A 13,358-nucleotide genomic window follows, 5' to 3' on the forward strand; every position below is an offset into this window, starting at 1 on the left:
TTTATGTTCTTTTCTGTTTTTCATGAACAGGAAAAATGCTTGTTAGCTTGACTGTGGATGGACAATTTCTCTATTGGATCTCCACAGCAAAGGACAGCACACAAATTTATCAGGCAAAGAAAAGCAATGGGGCCATCCTGTCCCAGGTGGAGGCCCTAAGTAGTAAGCATATCTTGGTTTACAGTTCAGTTCTGCAGCCTTTTCCAGGTAAGAGAGTCACATACTTAATCAGCTTGTTCTCCCAGTTTAGGGTCAGGAAAATTTCATAATGTTTTCTCCTCCAGGGCTGTCCCTCCAACTCTTCGTTGGGCTCTCAGCATTGCTCCAGACGGTCAGGGTTTGGTGCACGTTGTGATTGCTGTTTGCCCTGGGTCACAATTTATCTCTATCTGTATACATGGCTTGGGCTGTGGCAGGCTACTTTAGACATGGGAAACCCTTGTCCTGTCATTCTCTCTGTCTATCCTCTTTGTCTTCTCAGTCCCATAATTTCCCTTCTTTTTGTCTTTTTTCTCCCCTGATGATATTTTAGACCTCCCAGTGGTGTCAAAAAGCTTTGCATAACATTTCAGGTCTTTTTCAAGGTAAAATGCCTATGTATTATAGGATTAGATATGTCAACCATTTAACGTGTACATTTGTGCTACCATTTTTATTAAGTTTCTCTCGTTTGTTTTATGTGTCACTCATGAAGTTTTTTAGTGTTGTGCCCTTCACTCTATTTTCCCCACACATCCTCTGGGTTTTGTATAATGCAATGACTTTTAGGAATGCATGTATCACATTATGGCAGAACTGACTATATATTTTTTGCTGAGAGTCATAATAAAATAAATGTTTGAAATATAAAAACCAACCAACCAAAAACAAAAACAGCACTACATAGCCTCATGGGTGACATTCAAACCTAAAGTGGTCTCTGAGTTTTTTCACAAGCTCTCTCTGCCATTAAAGTCACAATGTCATTCTAAATTCAGTATAATTTCCTCTTAGAGAGGGAGAGAAATGAGTAAAATAAACCCTCTTTGCTTAAATGTATTCAGTTATAAAATACGTAAGTTATACAATATGAAAACATGGGAGAACTTATAAATAAACTGAGTGCATATTTTGGTGAAATAATTCATTTAAGAGATTTAAAAAATCCATGCAATATCTGTTTGAGTTTGAACACACACGCATATCCCTAGAAATAAAAGTCCTAAAGATAACATCAGTTTTCATAATCGGAATTCATTGAAAAATATGATTGATATAATGCTCTCATTACTTTCTTCAAAATAAAAAAGGGTCAACTTATTTTGCTATTCACTGTCTAGGTACGTAATTAAGGGTAGTTTAGCTCCATCTGCTGGAAATTGTAAGCAATTACCAGTTATTTTGCACTCTTCCCCAGGCGTTTAACATGTTCAAAACGTATGAAAAAAAACGTGTCTTCCTGTCCTGAATAACATTTCCAACACTCCAATGTACCATACCTTGTCAGTTAAATAAAAAGAAAATATGATATTATCCTTGATGTTAGATAAATCTGCTGTTTCTCTTGTACGTACATGTGTATATATTTAATCTTTTTATTATTATTTTAGATAGAGCATTTCTGTCTCTAGCTTCAGATATTGCAGAGCCAACTATACTTAACACCACTAATACCAGCCTCACAATCAGATTACCACCTGTCCAGACAAACCACATGTGGGATGGCATCACCAGTCCCACTCCCACATACCTGCTTTATTACAAAGAAGTAAATGACAGGAAGAACAGCTCTGAACTGAAAGATAGAATGCTGGTAAGGTTGGAGCCCGTTGTCTTTGTCTTTTCACAAGATGCCTTTTTTTGATATAAATCCTCAGCCATAGTATTTTCTATATTATGTTCTGAAACACACTGTGATGCTAACTTTTACAGATGACTGAGCTACTTGTAATGAGGTGGATAGACCTAGAGTCTGTCATACAGAGTGAAGTAAGTCAGGAAGAGAAAGACAAATACCGTATGCTAACACATATATATGGAATTTAAGAAGAAAAATGTCATGAAGAACCTAGGGGTAAGACAGGAATAAAGACACAGACCTGCTAGAGAATGGACTTGAGGATATGGGGAGGGGGAAGGGTAAGCTGTGACGAGGCGAGAGAGAGGCATGGACATATATACACTACCAAACATAAGGTAGATAGCTAGTGGGAAGCAGCCGCATAGCACAGGGATATCAGCTCCGTGCTTTGTGACCGCCTGGAGGGGTGGGATAGGGAGGGTGGGAGGGAGGGAGACGCAAGAGGGAAGAGTTATGGGAACATATGTATACGTATAACTGATTCACTTTGTTATAAAGCAGAAACTAACACACCATTGTAAAGCAATTATACTCCAATAAAGATGTAAAAAAAACAAAAACATACTGTGTTCTATCTAGTCTCTTGTCTACGAGTAAGTTAAGCTTCAAGGAAATATATTAACCCTAATCAGTCGGTAGATTGCCTTATAGTGACTGTTTCCTGAGTGTCCTAAAAGAGCTGGGTTTGTTTCCCTCCCTAATTATCTAATTATCCCCAGAAAGTGATAGAGACTTGTTTTTGTGGCCATTCCAGCAGATTGAGGGGTAAGAAATGAACTGGACAGAAAGAACATTTCTGTATACCTTTCCTCCATAGCATGTAGCTAATATAAAAATTGTACATTATATTTTTGTTTATTTTCTATATGTTGTGAAATGTGTTGTTATACAGAGACTACGTTTTTATTCATCATTGTATTCCTAGCACCTAGATACTACTTGGCATTGTATAGGCATTACTAGATATTTCTTGAATGAATGAATGGAGACAATTCATTCCATCACTGGCCTGGGTGTTCCAGTTGTCTTTGAGATGGAATTGTATGTATCCAGTATTTTTCTTTGTGCTTATTTTATAATCAAGTCAAAAGGTGAAATTGACCATCATCTATTGGAGGTTAAGCACTATATACTTTCTTTCTGATTCTTGTAACTTCCTTTATTTTGTCTATTTTAAAAAAATATATTTATTTTTGGGCTTCCCTGGTGGCGCAGTGGTTGAGAGTCCGCCTGCGATGCAGGGGACGCGGGTTCGTGCCTCGGACCAGGAAGATCCCACATGCCGCGGAGCGGCTGGGCCCGTGAGCCATGGCCGCTGAGCCTACGCGTCTGGAGCCTGTGCTCCGCAACAGGAGAGGCCACGACAGTGAGAGGCCCGCGTACCACACACACACACAAAATATATATATATATATTTATTTTATTTTAAAATTTTGTCTATTTTAACCTTTCTTTACACATTTCTAACAGGAGTCGTTTCAGAGACAGATTGGATCATTTGGCTGATCAAGATTGGGTTTCTGTCATTTCTCTTATTAGAGCTTATCTCTTATTGTCTTCATAATGATTAATATGGGCCAAAGGCAGTGAGTGGTTCTCAAACTTGACAGCACATTGAAGCTTTTAAAATTTCTGAGCCCATGCTTCACCTCAGACCAATGCAATCAGAATCTTTAGGCGTGGGACCCAGGTATCAGTATTTTCTTAAAACTTCCCAGATGTTTCCAAAGTGTAACCAAAATTGAGAACCATTAGTGTAAGGAAAGCCTTTTTAGTTTCTTAAAGTTTATTTCTGAGAATGATTAGATAATGTAGCTTATTCTTTTATTGTATTCACAGATGTGTCACATCCTTACAATACCTTCCTGCTGAATTTCTAATGCAATGCTAATGAGATGGTGTGCTCTGGGAATTCAGCTTCCTAAGTGAAATGATTATGTCACAACTGACTGAGGCTGCCAATCATTTGGCATTTATTCTTGGAGACATTCTGGGCAGACTAGGACAGTGAAGATTGTCACTCATGATCCAAGATTTAAAGATGAATTAAAAATATTTGAGTCTTTTAGTTTTTTTCTCTTTGATTAAATAATTTCTCCCCGTTTGTACAAAAAATAAGACACTGATTTTTAAAAATTAATTACAGGAATTTCAGCAGAGTATAGCCCTTATTGAAGGTTTACAACCATTTTCAACATATGTGATACGGACAGCTGTAAGGAATTATTATTCAGATCCTTTGGAACAATTACCTCTGGGAAAAGAGATTTGGGGAAAAACTAAAAGTGGAGGTGAGTTACGGGTGTGGTGTGGGATTTTCTAGAGTGGAATTTTGTGATATATGTGCTTGTGTGTGCCTATATTTGTTTTTTGGGGTTTTTTAAAAAATAAATTTATTTATTTTATTTATTTATTTTTGGCTGCATTCGGTCTTCATTGCTGCGCGTGGGCTTTCTCTAGTTGCGGCGAGCGGGGGCTACTCTTCGCTGTGGTGCACAGGTTTCTCATTGCGGTGGCTTCTCTTGTTGCAGATCATGAGCTGAGGGTGCGTGGGCTTCATTAGTTGTAGCATGCAGTCTCAGTAGCTGTGGCCCACAGGCTTTAGAGCACAGGCTCAGTAGTTGTGGTGCATGGGCTTAGTTGCTCTGCAGCATGTGGGATCTTCCCGGGCCAGGGCTCGAACGTGTGTCCCCTGCATTGGCAGGCGGATTCTTAACCAGTGAGCCACCAGGGAAGCCCTATACTTGGTGTTTATCTGGATGCTAAGTTATCTTTATTATGTGAGTTTTTTTAAGCTTAATAAGAAAAATGTATTTCTAGGAGAATATTCTGTTGACATGATCCTTACTCGAACACCAGAAGATGATGGAAAATATCCCATCAAAATGAAAAGCAACTACATGGCAAAACATCATCATCAATTCTATGTGTCTGGAAACACATTGTTTGGTCTCACCTCACAGTGTCACTCTCTTCCCATGTATTTACAGGTCTCTGTACACGTGGTGAAACCTAGGAAAGCCAAGCCTTTTCTCTATGCGAATTTTACCAAGGCTACTGAGTTGTAAAGTAATATAACATCATTGCCTTAAAGAAAGTGGATTTAGAATCTGAAAAGGTGTTGTAAGAGGTGGCGATTATTACGAGGGGAGGCCATTTCTTTCACACATCTCTGATGCCATTCACAAAACTCACCCGAATTGGATTATTCATCATTGGCCATATCCTTGAGCGGCAGCCAGAGAATGACTTAGTCATTAGGCAAAAATAAGCGAGAGCCTTTCAGGCAGCCTGTTAACTTACCATTATGGAGGAGGCTGGCTTTCCTTTGGAACATCTGTCATTCATTCTGCTCACATGATATGCCAATTCCTCAATCAAGACCCTATTACTTCTTTCCATCTTTCAGTGCTGTTGCAACATGCCTTATTGTGCACTGCTATTTATTTCAGTACCAGAGGCGGTTTGGCTCATTAACACAAGCGTGCAGTCAGACACCAGCCTCGTTATATCCTGGAGAGAATCTCACAAGCCAAATGGACCGAAAGAGGCAGTCCGCTATCAGGTGGCAATCTCTCAACTGGCTCCCATTCCTGAGACTCCACTAAGGCAAAGTGACTATCCAAATGGGAGGCTCTCTCTCCTTGTTACTAGACTGTCTGGTGGAAAACTCTATGTGTTAAAAGTACGGCGAGTATATTGGGTACTTTTATTGCCATTCTCAAGTGCAAGGTTCTAGAAAAGTTAAGCAATTGTTCTTTTCTACAAAAAGGTTCTGGCCTGCCACGCCGAGGAAATGTGGTGCACGGAGAGTCATCCTGTCACTGTGGAAACGTTTGACACGCCAGAGAAACCTCATGCCTTGGTTCCAGGGAGCACTAGTTTGCAATTAGATTGGAAGGCTCCATCTAATGTTCACCTTATCAGATTTTGGTTTGAACTCCAAAAGGTACATCTCACTGTACACTTTTTTTTTTAAATTTTATTTATTTATTTTTTTGGCTGCTTTCGGTCTTCATTGCTGCACGTGGGCTCCCTCTAGTTGCAGCGAGCGGGGGCTACTCTTCGTTGCGGTGTGCAGGTTTCTCATTGCGGTGGCTTCTCTAGTTGCGGAGCACGGGCTCTAGGGCACGTGGGCTTCCGCAGTTGTGGTGCGAGGGCTCAGTAGTTGTGGCTCACAGGCTCTAGAGTGCAGGCTCAGTAGCTGTGGCACACAGGCTTAGTTGCTCCGCGGCATGTGGGATCTTCGCAGACCAGGGCTCGAACCCGTGTCCCCTGCATTGGCAGGCAGATTCCTAACCACTGTGCCACCAGGGAAACCCTCACTGTACACTTTTAATGCAAATCTTTGTTTTATGCTATAGAATAAATCAAAAGGCCTTTTAAAAGATATCTCTAGGGCATCCAGTTGTATAAATGAGCAATATATTTGACAAGATTCATTGATTCAGGTTTGCCAGATAGAAGTGGTATAATTTCTGACGGAAAAAATTCCCAGTGAGATTCATTTGCTCTTAAAAGGCTTCACATAAAAGGGTATAAATTATGGTTTACTGGTTTCATAATGTTTTACTTACTTTAGATGTTTCCAGCATGGCTCTTCAGTTTAAAGTCCATAGCAATTTGCTGTTTTCTATGAAAAAAAAAATGGAAAGAAATGAACAAACATAAATCTAAAACCTTGTTTAGAAATGTTCTTTCAGCCATTTCAGGGCTGAATAGCAACAGGAGAGAAGTAAAATATAAAACTAGTTTATTCTAAACTAGTTGGATCTTGGCATGTAAACTAGTTTAAATGGCTCCTCATCCAAAAATCTTCACGCTTTAACCAATGTAAAAATGCCCACTGAATTTAAGCATCAGTTAATCTAATTAATTCACTGCTAGGGAAAGTCTACATTAATTTTTATACTGATGTACTTAATAGATGATTAAGATTTTATAACTGTGATGTTTCATTTTTCATTATTATATATTTGTGTGTCTGCATTTGTAAAGATTGGTTAGGAGTGTTTTGTTTAGTGGGAACTTAAAAACAAATCAGTATAGTCATGACCTCACTTTTCTTTAAAAATGGAGTTGCGGGCTTCCCTGGTGGCGCAGTGGTTGAGAGTCCGCCTGCCGATGGAGGGGACACGGGTTCGTGTCCCGGTCTGGGAAGATCCCACATGCTGTGGAGCGGCTGGGCCCGTGAGCCATGGCCGCTGAGCCTGCGCGTCCAGAGCCTGTGCTCCGCAACGGGAGAGGCCACAACAGTGAGAGGCCCGCGTACCGCAAAAAAACAAAACAAAACAAAAACAAACAAACAAAAAAAATGGAGTTGCTCCCCAGAGGTTTAAAATTTTTCTATGTAAAATATTTTTTATAATCTTGTACTTTTAGATAAAAACTATGAAAAATATAAAACAGCAGTGAATATTAAGTTGGTAAGACCAAAGACCATAGTTCAATCAGATCTTTTCCATTGAGCATGTTTATGATGATTTGTTGCCTATTTAAAAAATGGTCATTTCATAAAAATTCAGTTTTAAATTGGAGAAATTAAAGGATCATCTCTTTGGGGACATCTATTTAGGTGAGCTTAATGTGGTTCGGTTTGAGGTCAAGGGGAGGGATGTAAAGCTCATTTCCCAGATCAAAGACGTGAACTGAGGAAGGACCGTAGAGGTGATGACTCCAGCCTCTCGTTTTACTGATGAGAAGCCAGAGACCCAGTAAGGCACCCTGATGAGTCAGATATCACAACCGTGCAGGGGAGGACCCTCAGGGCTGACTCATCCTTACAGAGGTTCTCCTTGGTTCATACACAGAAGGAACATGAGTCATCGTCACCCACCCAGCTTCGCAAAGTTTGGGAGAGGGGCAGCAGACAGGGGCCATCTGGCTCAGTCCTCATGACTTTCATGGGATGCTTTTTCTTTCAAAACTTCCACTACACTTGCTCAGCACAGGTTCCAGATAGACCACTTAAGAAATCATGAAGCTGAACATGTAAGATAGTAATTTCTACATGCGTGACCACCTACAAGTACTAACCGATGAGCACAGTAGAAGGCTGTGTTACATCTAGTCAGAAAGTTCTGTTTCTTTTGAGCAAGTTGAATCTAACTCATAATGATAGGACAGCTAGCAATGGTCCTGTAACTCCACACTGAAACTCTGAGGGGTGAGTGATGAGGGTGAGTAAATATTTTAATGAATTTTTTTTTTTCAGAAAGGAAAGGAGAAAAGGATAAACTTCCAGTCTTCATCTTTTCCTTACATGGAAAAATGAGGGAATTAGAGCACAAGGCTAAATTTTTATCTTGGTCTTCAATTTCATAGATTCTTTCACACAACAATGTATAGCAGAAGAACATATTCAATTTAAGATTGAGGAGAAACAAATAATTTTGCTTTGGTAAATTATTTTCATGGAAATTCATTACAATTGTCTTTTTCTCAGCTGTCCAGGGGAATCCCTACCAGAAGCAAACATTTCTGAAGTTTCAGTCTCTGAAACTGAGACACGGAGTTTGCACCATAGTCTGCACCATTTCCCTCGCACCCTTGCCCAAGAATTTGGAAATCCTCTGTGGTAGCCTTCCCCCCCTGCACCTGTTGGCCTCTGATGAATGGAAAATCCCAACTCCCTTGTGATTTACTGGGGTAGCCCGTGGTACCTCTCCAAGCTGATGGTCTGCCCAGAACATTCATTGCTGTGGTGAGGTCAATACTCCACAGTTTTCCAGCAAAACCCCTGGTCAAACATCTCCCTGACATTCCAAGGAGCTCTGATAATTTCTGGTTGGTGTGGAATGTTGGGCCATCTAGACTATTCACTGAAGGTTTCTATGACAGAGCATTAAGGAGGCAGGACCAAAAAGGGCTAAAATTTTTGAGCCAGGGCTCAGCATTTCTCTCGCTCTGTCTCTCTCAGAAAGTTCAGCATAAATATTAAGGACCCAGTGCATCTGTTTCATTAGGCTATATGTCTCAGTGGGATTGAGACATTTATGAGTTTAACAGGCAATGTCTCTGACATCAGCATTTCTGGTTTTTGTTTTTTTTTTCATTCCTTCTGTTCCTCTTTCTTTCTGGAACCAGGTGGTCTACTTCCTGAAGGTGCTACAGAGAATCATTTCTAACTGAACAGAAAACTAATATAAAGTGCCCATCCAATGAAATGGCATGACCTTGTGAGTGCTAAATGAAAAAGGAGATGTAAAGTCAGGTTTATTTATGGAAACTGACCTTCTTAGGAAACTCTACTGAGGAAAAGACAAGAAGAACCCTTGACAGAATGCCTCTGTCTTTTCCTATTTGTACATTGAAAAAAATCATCATTTTCAAACAAGATATTAAGGGTCCAAACATACAAATTTTTTTAAAGCAGTGTTTCAAAGAAAGAAGTTTAAGATAGCTATAATTAGAGACCCAGTGAAATGAAAGTAACATTTCCTATAGTTAACTTGTAACCTTGCTATTTAGTGACTGAGTGATGGTGGGCAAAAATGTCCTTCTTTTAGGGAACTAGGCTTCCTATGTATAAATATAAGGAATGTTGGTTAGATGTCTGAAGAGGGTTTGGGGAGGAAAAACTAAATGTTTTAATTTATAAGTCACTGTGGATTTCTTCAAAGAAGCAAAATATGTAAAAATATTATTACTTTGAAATTAGCAAATCCGTGGAATTGAAAGTATCACTGTTTTGATCCATCATTTCCCCTCAGGTGTAAATTTGTGTTCTCAGTCATCCTGATTTAATAAAAATGCCTTTGATTAGGGATAACAAGAAGTCAAGCTCTGAATCTTCCCTGATGATATATACTCAGGGGTGCACTTCCCACCTTGGACTTATCTTAAGGACCACCATTCAAGTCACTTATAGCTTGTCATAAAAAATAAAATTGCTGTTGGTGGTAAGGATAATATTTGGGATCAACCACTCATAAAGGAGCTCTTATTTTTTAATAGAAAGTAAACTTTAAATTTTAATTGCCACAAGATTTTGAATTTCTATGTTTAAAATGTTTTTCTTAAAGAAACAAAATGTTAATTGAGACTTCTTTTTCTAGTGGAAGCACAATGAGTTTTACCATGTTAAAGTTTCGTGCAGCCAAGGTCCTGCTTATGTTTGTAACATCACAGGTCTACAGCCTTATACTTTCTATAATGTCCGAGTAGTGGTGGTGTACAGGACAGGAGAAAATAGCACCTCACTTCCAGAAAGCTTTAAGACTAAAGGTGAGTACTAACATATTCCGCACTTAGAAAACTTTAGACGTTTCTCAATTCCTTTCTCATCGCTTACTTCACTAATCCTAGAGGTTGAGATTTTTCTTAAAAGAGTAAATTACTATCTCTAGAGCCTGACTGAAGAAACTGAAAAGAGGTAGGAGTCCTTACTGGCAGTAATGAGATAATACTCATCTGGTCTTGCAGGATCCTGAACTGGGCAAAATTATTTCAGTATTCTGATTTCCTGTCTAGCTATGATATTTTGCAGTAAGAACTAAATGAAAACAGTGTCACTGAGTGTTCAAATATTTACTACTGACTACTATAACCAGATGCCCAAAATAAAAAATATTTAACAAGTATATTAAATTAACTAGTGTTCTAAAAGGTATACTATAACTCCAAGTTGATCCCTATAGGAATCAAGGGAAAGTGCTCCCAAACTTACAATAATTCTTTTTATTTGCATCACTTATTTCGTGTCAGGCTAAGATCTATTGTTACTCCTGTCACTAATCCATCCAATCTGTCACTAATAAAAACCTCAGTTACACATTTAAAAATACACAATCATATGAGAATTTTTGAATATTTCTTGAATAAAATTTTTGAATAATTTTCTGAATATTCCTTTAATATATCTGGCTTTCCTCTGAGTAAATACAGTCTATAGAAAGATGTTTTGCAGAATATTTTATACTTCTAACATACAAATCAGATTTTCTTTTGTTTCCAAAGCTGGAGTCCCAAGTAAACCAGGCATTCCAAAATTATCAGAAGGGAGTAAAAATTCAATACAGTGGGAAAAAGCTGAGGATAATGGAGGCAGACTTATGTACTATATCCTTGAGATCAGGTATGTCCATTTGCAAAAGTGCTTTGTAAACTACAAAGACCTAAGCAGTTAATTGTAAGGTATTATTAGATCAAAAGTAACACTATTTATGAACGTGTATTCATAAATAAACACAAAGGATCTTTAGTTTAAGGGCCTTGCATGCATCATTAGGTTCTTTGCACAATTCCTAGTGGTCAGCCTTGGCACTCAATTACAAGGCAGGTAGTCGTTCTTCTCAGAAATCTGCAACTGCTTGTGGATGGAAACAATTCAATCTTTTGAACATGTAACTAATATTTACTTAGTACCTATTCTGAGCTGACATTTGATGTTAGATGACGGTATGCATGTAAATTTCTGAGGTTAATTTGTTTTAGGAAGATGAATAAGGTCTAGTGAGAATTGACAATGAGTTAGGTATTTTTCAGAATGTAAAATCAGGTCAACATCCGAAATGGCCTGCAGTGTGTAGGCAGCCCAGGATTCCCTCTCTATCGTCAAGATTACAGTTTGTAGTGTGTTCCCAGGGACTGAAAATGTGCCTTTGATGAAAACCTGATGAACATATGCAACCTCAGATCTGGCCAGTATGGGGAGCTCTGTGAATCATAACTGGCTCAGATGGGCTGATGTTGTGCCAGCTTGAGGGGCGAATTCCAAATTCCACAGACACTCCCCTCACGGGACTCTGAAGCCATCTTTTAAGATGCTCCAAGGACAAAAGTCACTTCCATAATTATAGTCCTGGCAACTTGAGCTTCAGATCTATTTTTGCTTCATCTTGCTCTGGCATTCCCATAGCCTTAAAAAAATTTCCTGCTCATGCTAGAGAATTATGTTGGCCATATTTCTAACTGAAACTTTCTTGAAATTTCTGTCACTTTTTTTTTTTTTCATGCAGAGTGAAATACATTCTGACCTGCAGAACCATCCTGGTGGTCTGTGACTGCATTTATGTTCACCAACCAGGCTACACCACTAGGACCCCTGTAGTGTATTCCCCTCAGTAACACCTTAAGTGCATGGCTCCATAAATACTCTGCATTTCCTTGCCCCCAAGTCTCTGCTCTCAGGAGAGGGACTATGGTGTAATAGAATGTATTATCTGTCTCAGAGTACCTCACAGTATCTCAGAATATCTTCTTCAGTCAGGATACTCGTGTGTACTTGCTGATGGTGCAGTGGTGGTCGTAGTGCAAGGTGCATGCACTTGGGAGCTGAGCTGACTGTATCAGTTTTCCAGGGAAGCTGGAACAAAGTACGATCAACTGGGTGGCTTAAAACAACAGATATTTATTCTCTAGCAGTTCTGGAGACTAGAAGTCTGAAATCAAGGTGCTGGCAGGACTGCGTTCTTGGGAAGCATCCTTCCTTGCCTCTTCTTAGCTTCTGGTGATGCCTGGCAATCCTTGGCATTCCTTGGTCTGTAGATGGATCACAACAGTCTCTGGCTCTGTCATCACATGATGTTCTCCTTGTATGTGTCTGTGTCCAAATTTCTCTTTCCTAAGATGGCACTGGTCATTGGATTTAGGGCCCACCCTCATCCAGTATGATCTCATCTTGACTTAATTACATCTGAAAAGACCCTATTTCCAAACAAGGTCACATTCACAAGGTCTGGGCGGCATGAATTTTGGGGAGAATTATTCAACCCAGTACACAGACCATGTTTAAATCCTTGCTTTATTGCTCTCTTAAACTTAAGTTTTCTCATCTGTAAAATGGGATGATGATATCTACCTCTTTAGGTTGTTGAGAAGATTCAATGAAATGAAACAACATATGAAAAGCCCCAGTACGGTGTGTTGTAAATAGAAGGTGCTCAACAAAGGAAGCATTCTTCCTTCTCTTCCTCAGTGGCCAATATCCGTGAAGAGGCCCTTTATACATTTTTAAGGGTCTCTTTCTCTTGGATCAGCGTTGTTTGGGTTGAACAATGAAATTGCCAATGCCCAACGTGAGACTTCACACAATGTACAAAATCACTGTGTCCTGCAGCTTTACTTAGGATGGTCCTGAGGTCACTTAGCTCCTGGTCACAGTTGTGACCATCCTTGCTACCCTTGCTCATTCCCTGTCCCTCAGAGGCTCAGCCCTTGCTGTCCTTGGTGCTCTTTCAGGACAACCACTCAGTTAGTGGGAGCAGAACTGGCTTCCATTACTTATCCTCAAGGTTACTGTGGGTTGGTACCAAGTCCTAAAACGGCTGTGGTCTGAGAAGTTTCAGATTTGAAAAGTTCGTTGTCAGAAAAGACATAATTGGAAGGCCTTGAACTTGCCTTCAGTATGTGGTTCTGTTAAAAGTAATTTCAGTTATGTCTTTCGAACCCAGCTCTTGTTCTCTTCCCATGTTTCGTTATGAAGAATAATGAGGATTGACATTGAGGTAGTGTAGCCCAATATAAATGGAAGCAATGAACCTTGGAATCTCAGATACAATGATAACTTTGGTAGCTG

General features: G+C 39.5%; 1 protein-coding gene across 2 annotated transcripts in view; it reads left to right on the plus strand.

The window, feature by feature from the left end:
• ROS1 (ROS proto-oncogene 1, receptor tyrosine kinase) overlaps positions 1–13,358 on the plus strand; it is a 112,535-nt gene that overhangs the window by 63,122 nt on the left and 36,055 nt on the right. For both annotated transcript variants that reach the window (XM_060030557.1, XM_060030556.1), the window contains 7 exons: positions 31–207; positions 1,590–1,792; positions 3,987–4,131; positions 5,293–5,525; positions 5,613–5,789; positions 9,898–10,066; positions 10,799–10,916. In XM_060030557.1, the coding sequence (XP_059886540.1) occupies positions 31–207; positions 1,590–1,792; positions 3,987–4,131; positions 5,293–5,525; positions 5,613–5,789; positions 9,898–10,066; positions 10,799–10,916 (1,222 nt within the window). The remainder of the gene's footprint in view (positions 1–30; positions 208–1,589; positions 1,793–3,986; positions 4,132–5,292; positions 5,526–5,612; positions 5,790–9,897; positions 10,067–10,798; positions 10,917–13,358) is intronic.

Source organism: Delphinus delphis, chromosome 14 (genome assembly GCF_949987515.2).
Source record: "Delphinus delphis chromosome 14, mDelDel1.2, whole genome shotgun sequence".
Taxonomy (NCBI): Eukaryota; Metazoa; Chordata; class Mammalia; order Artiodactyla; family Delphinidae; genus Delphinus; species Delphinus delphis.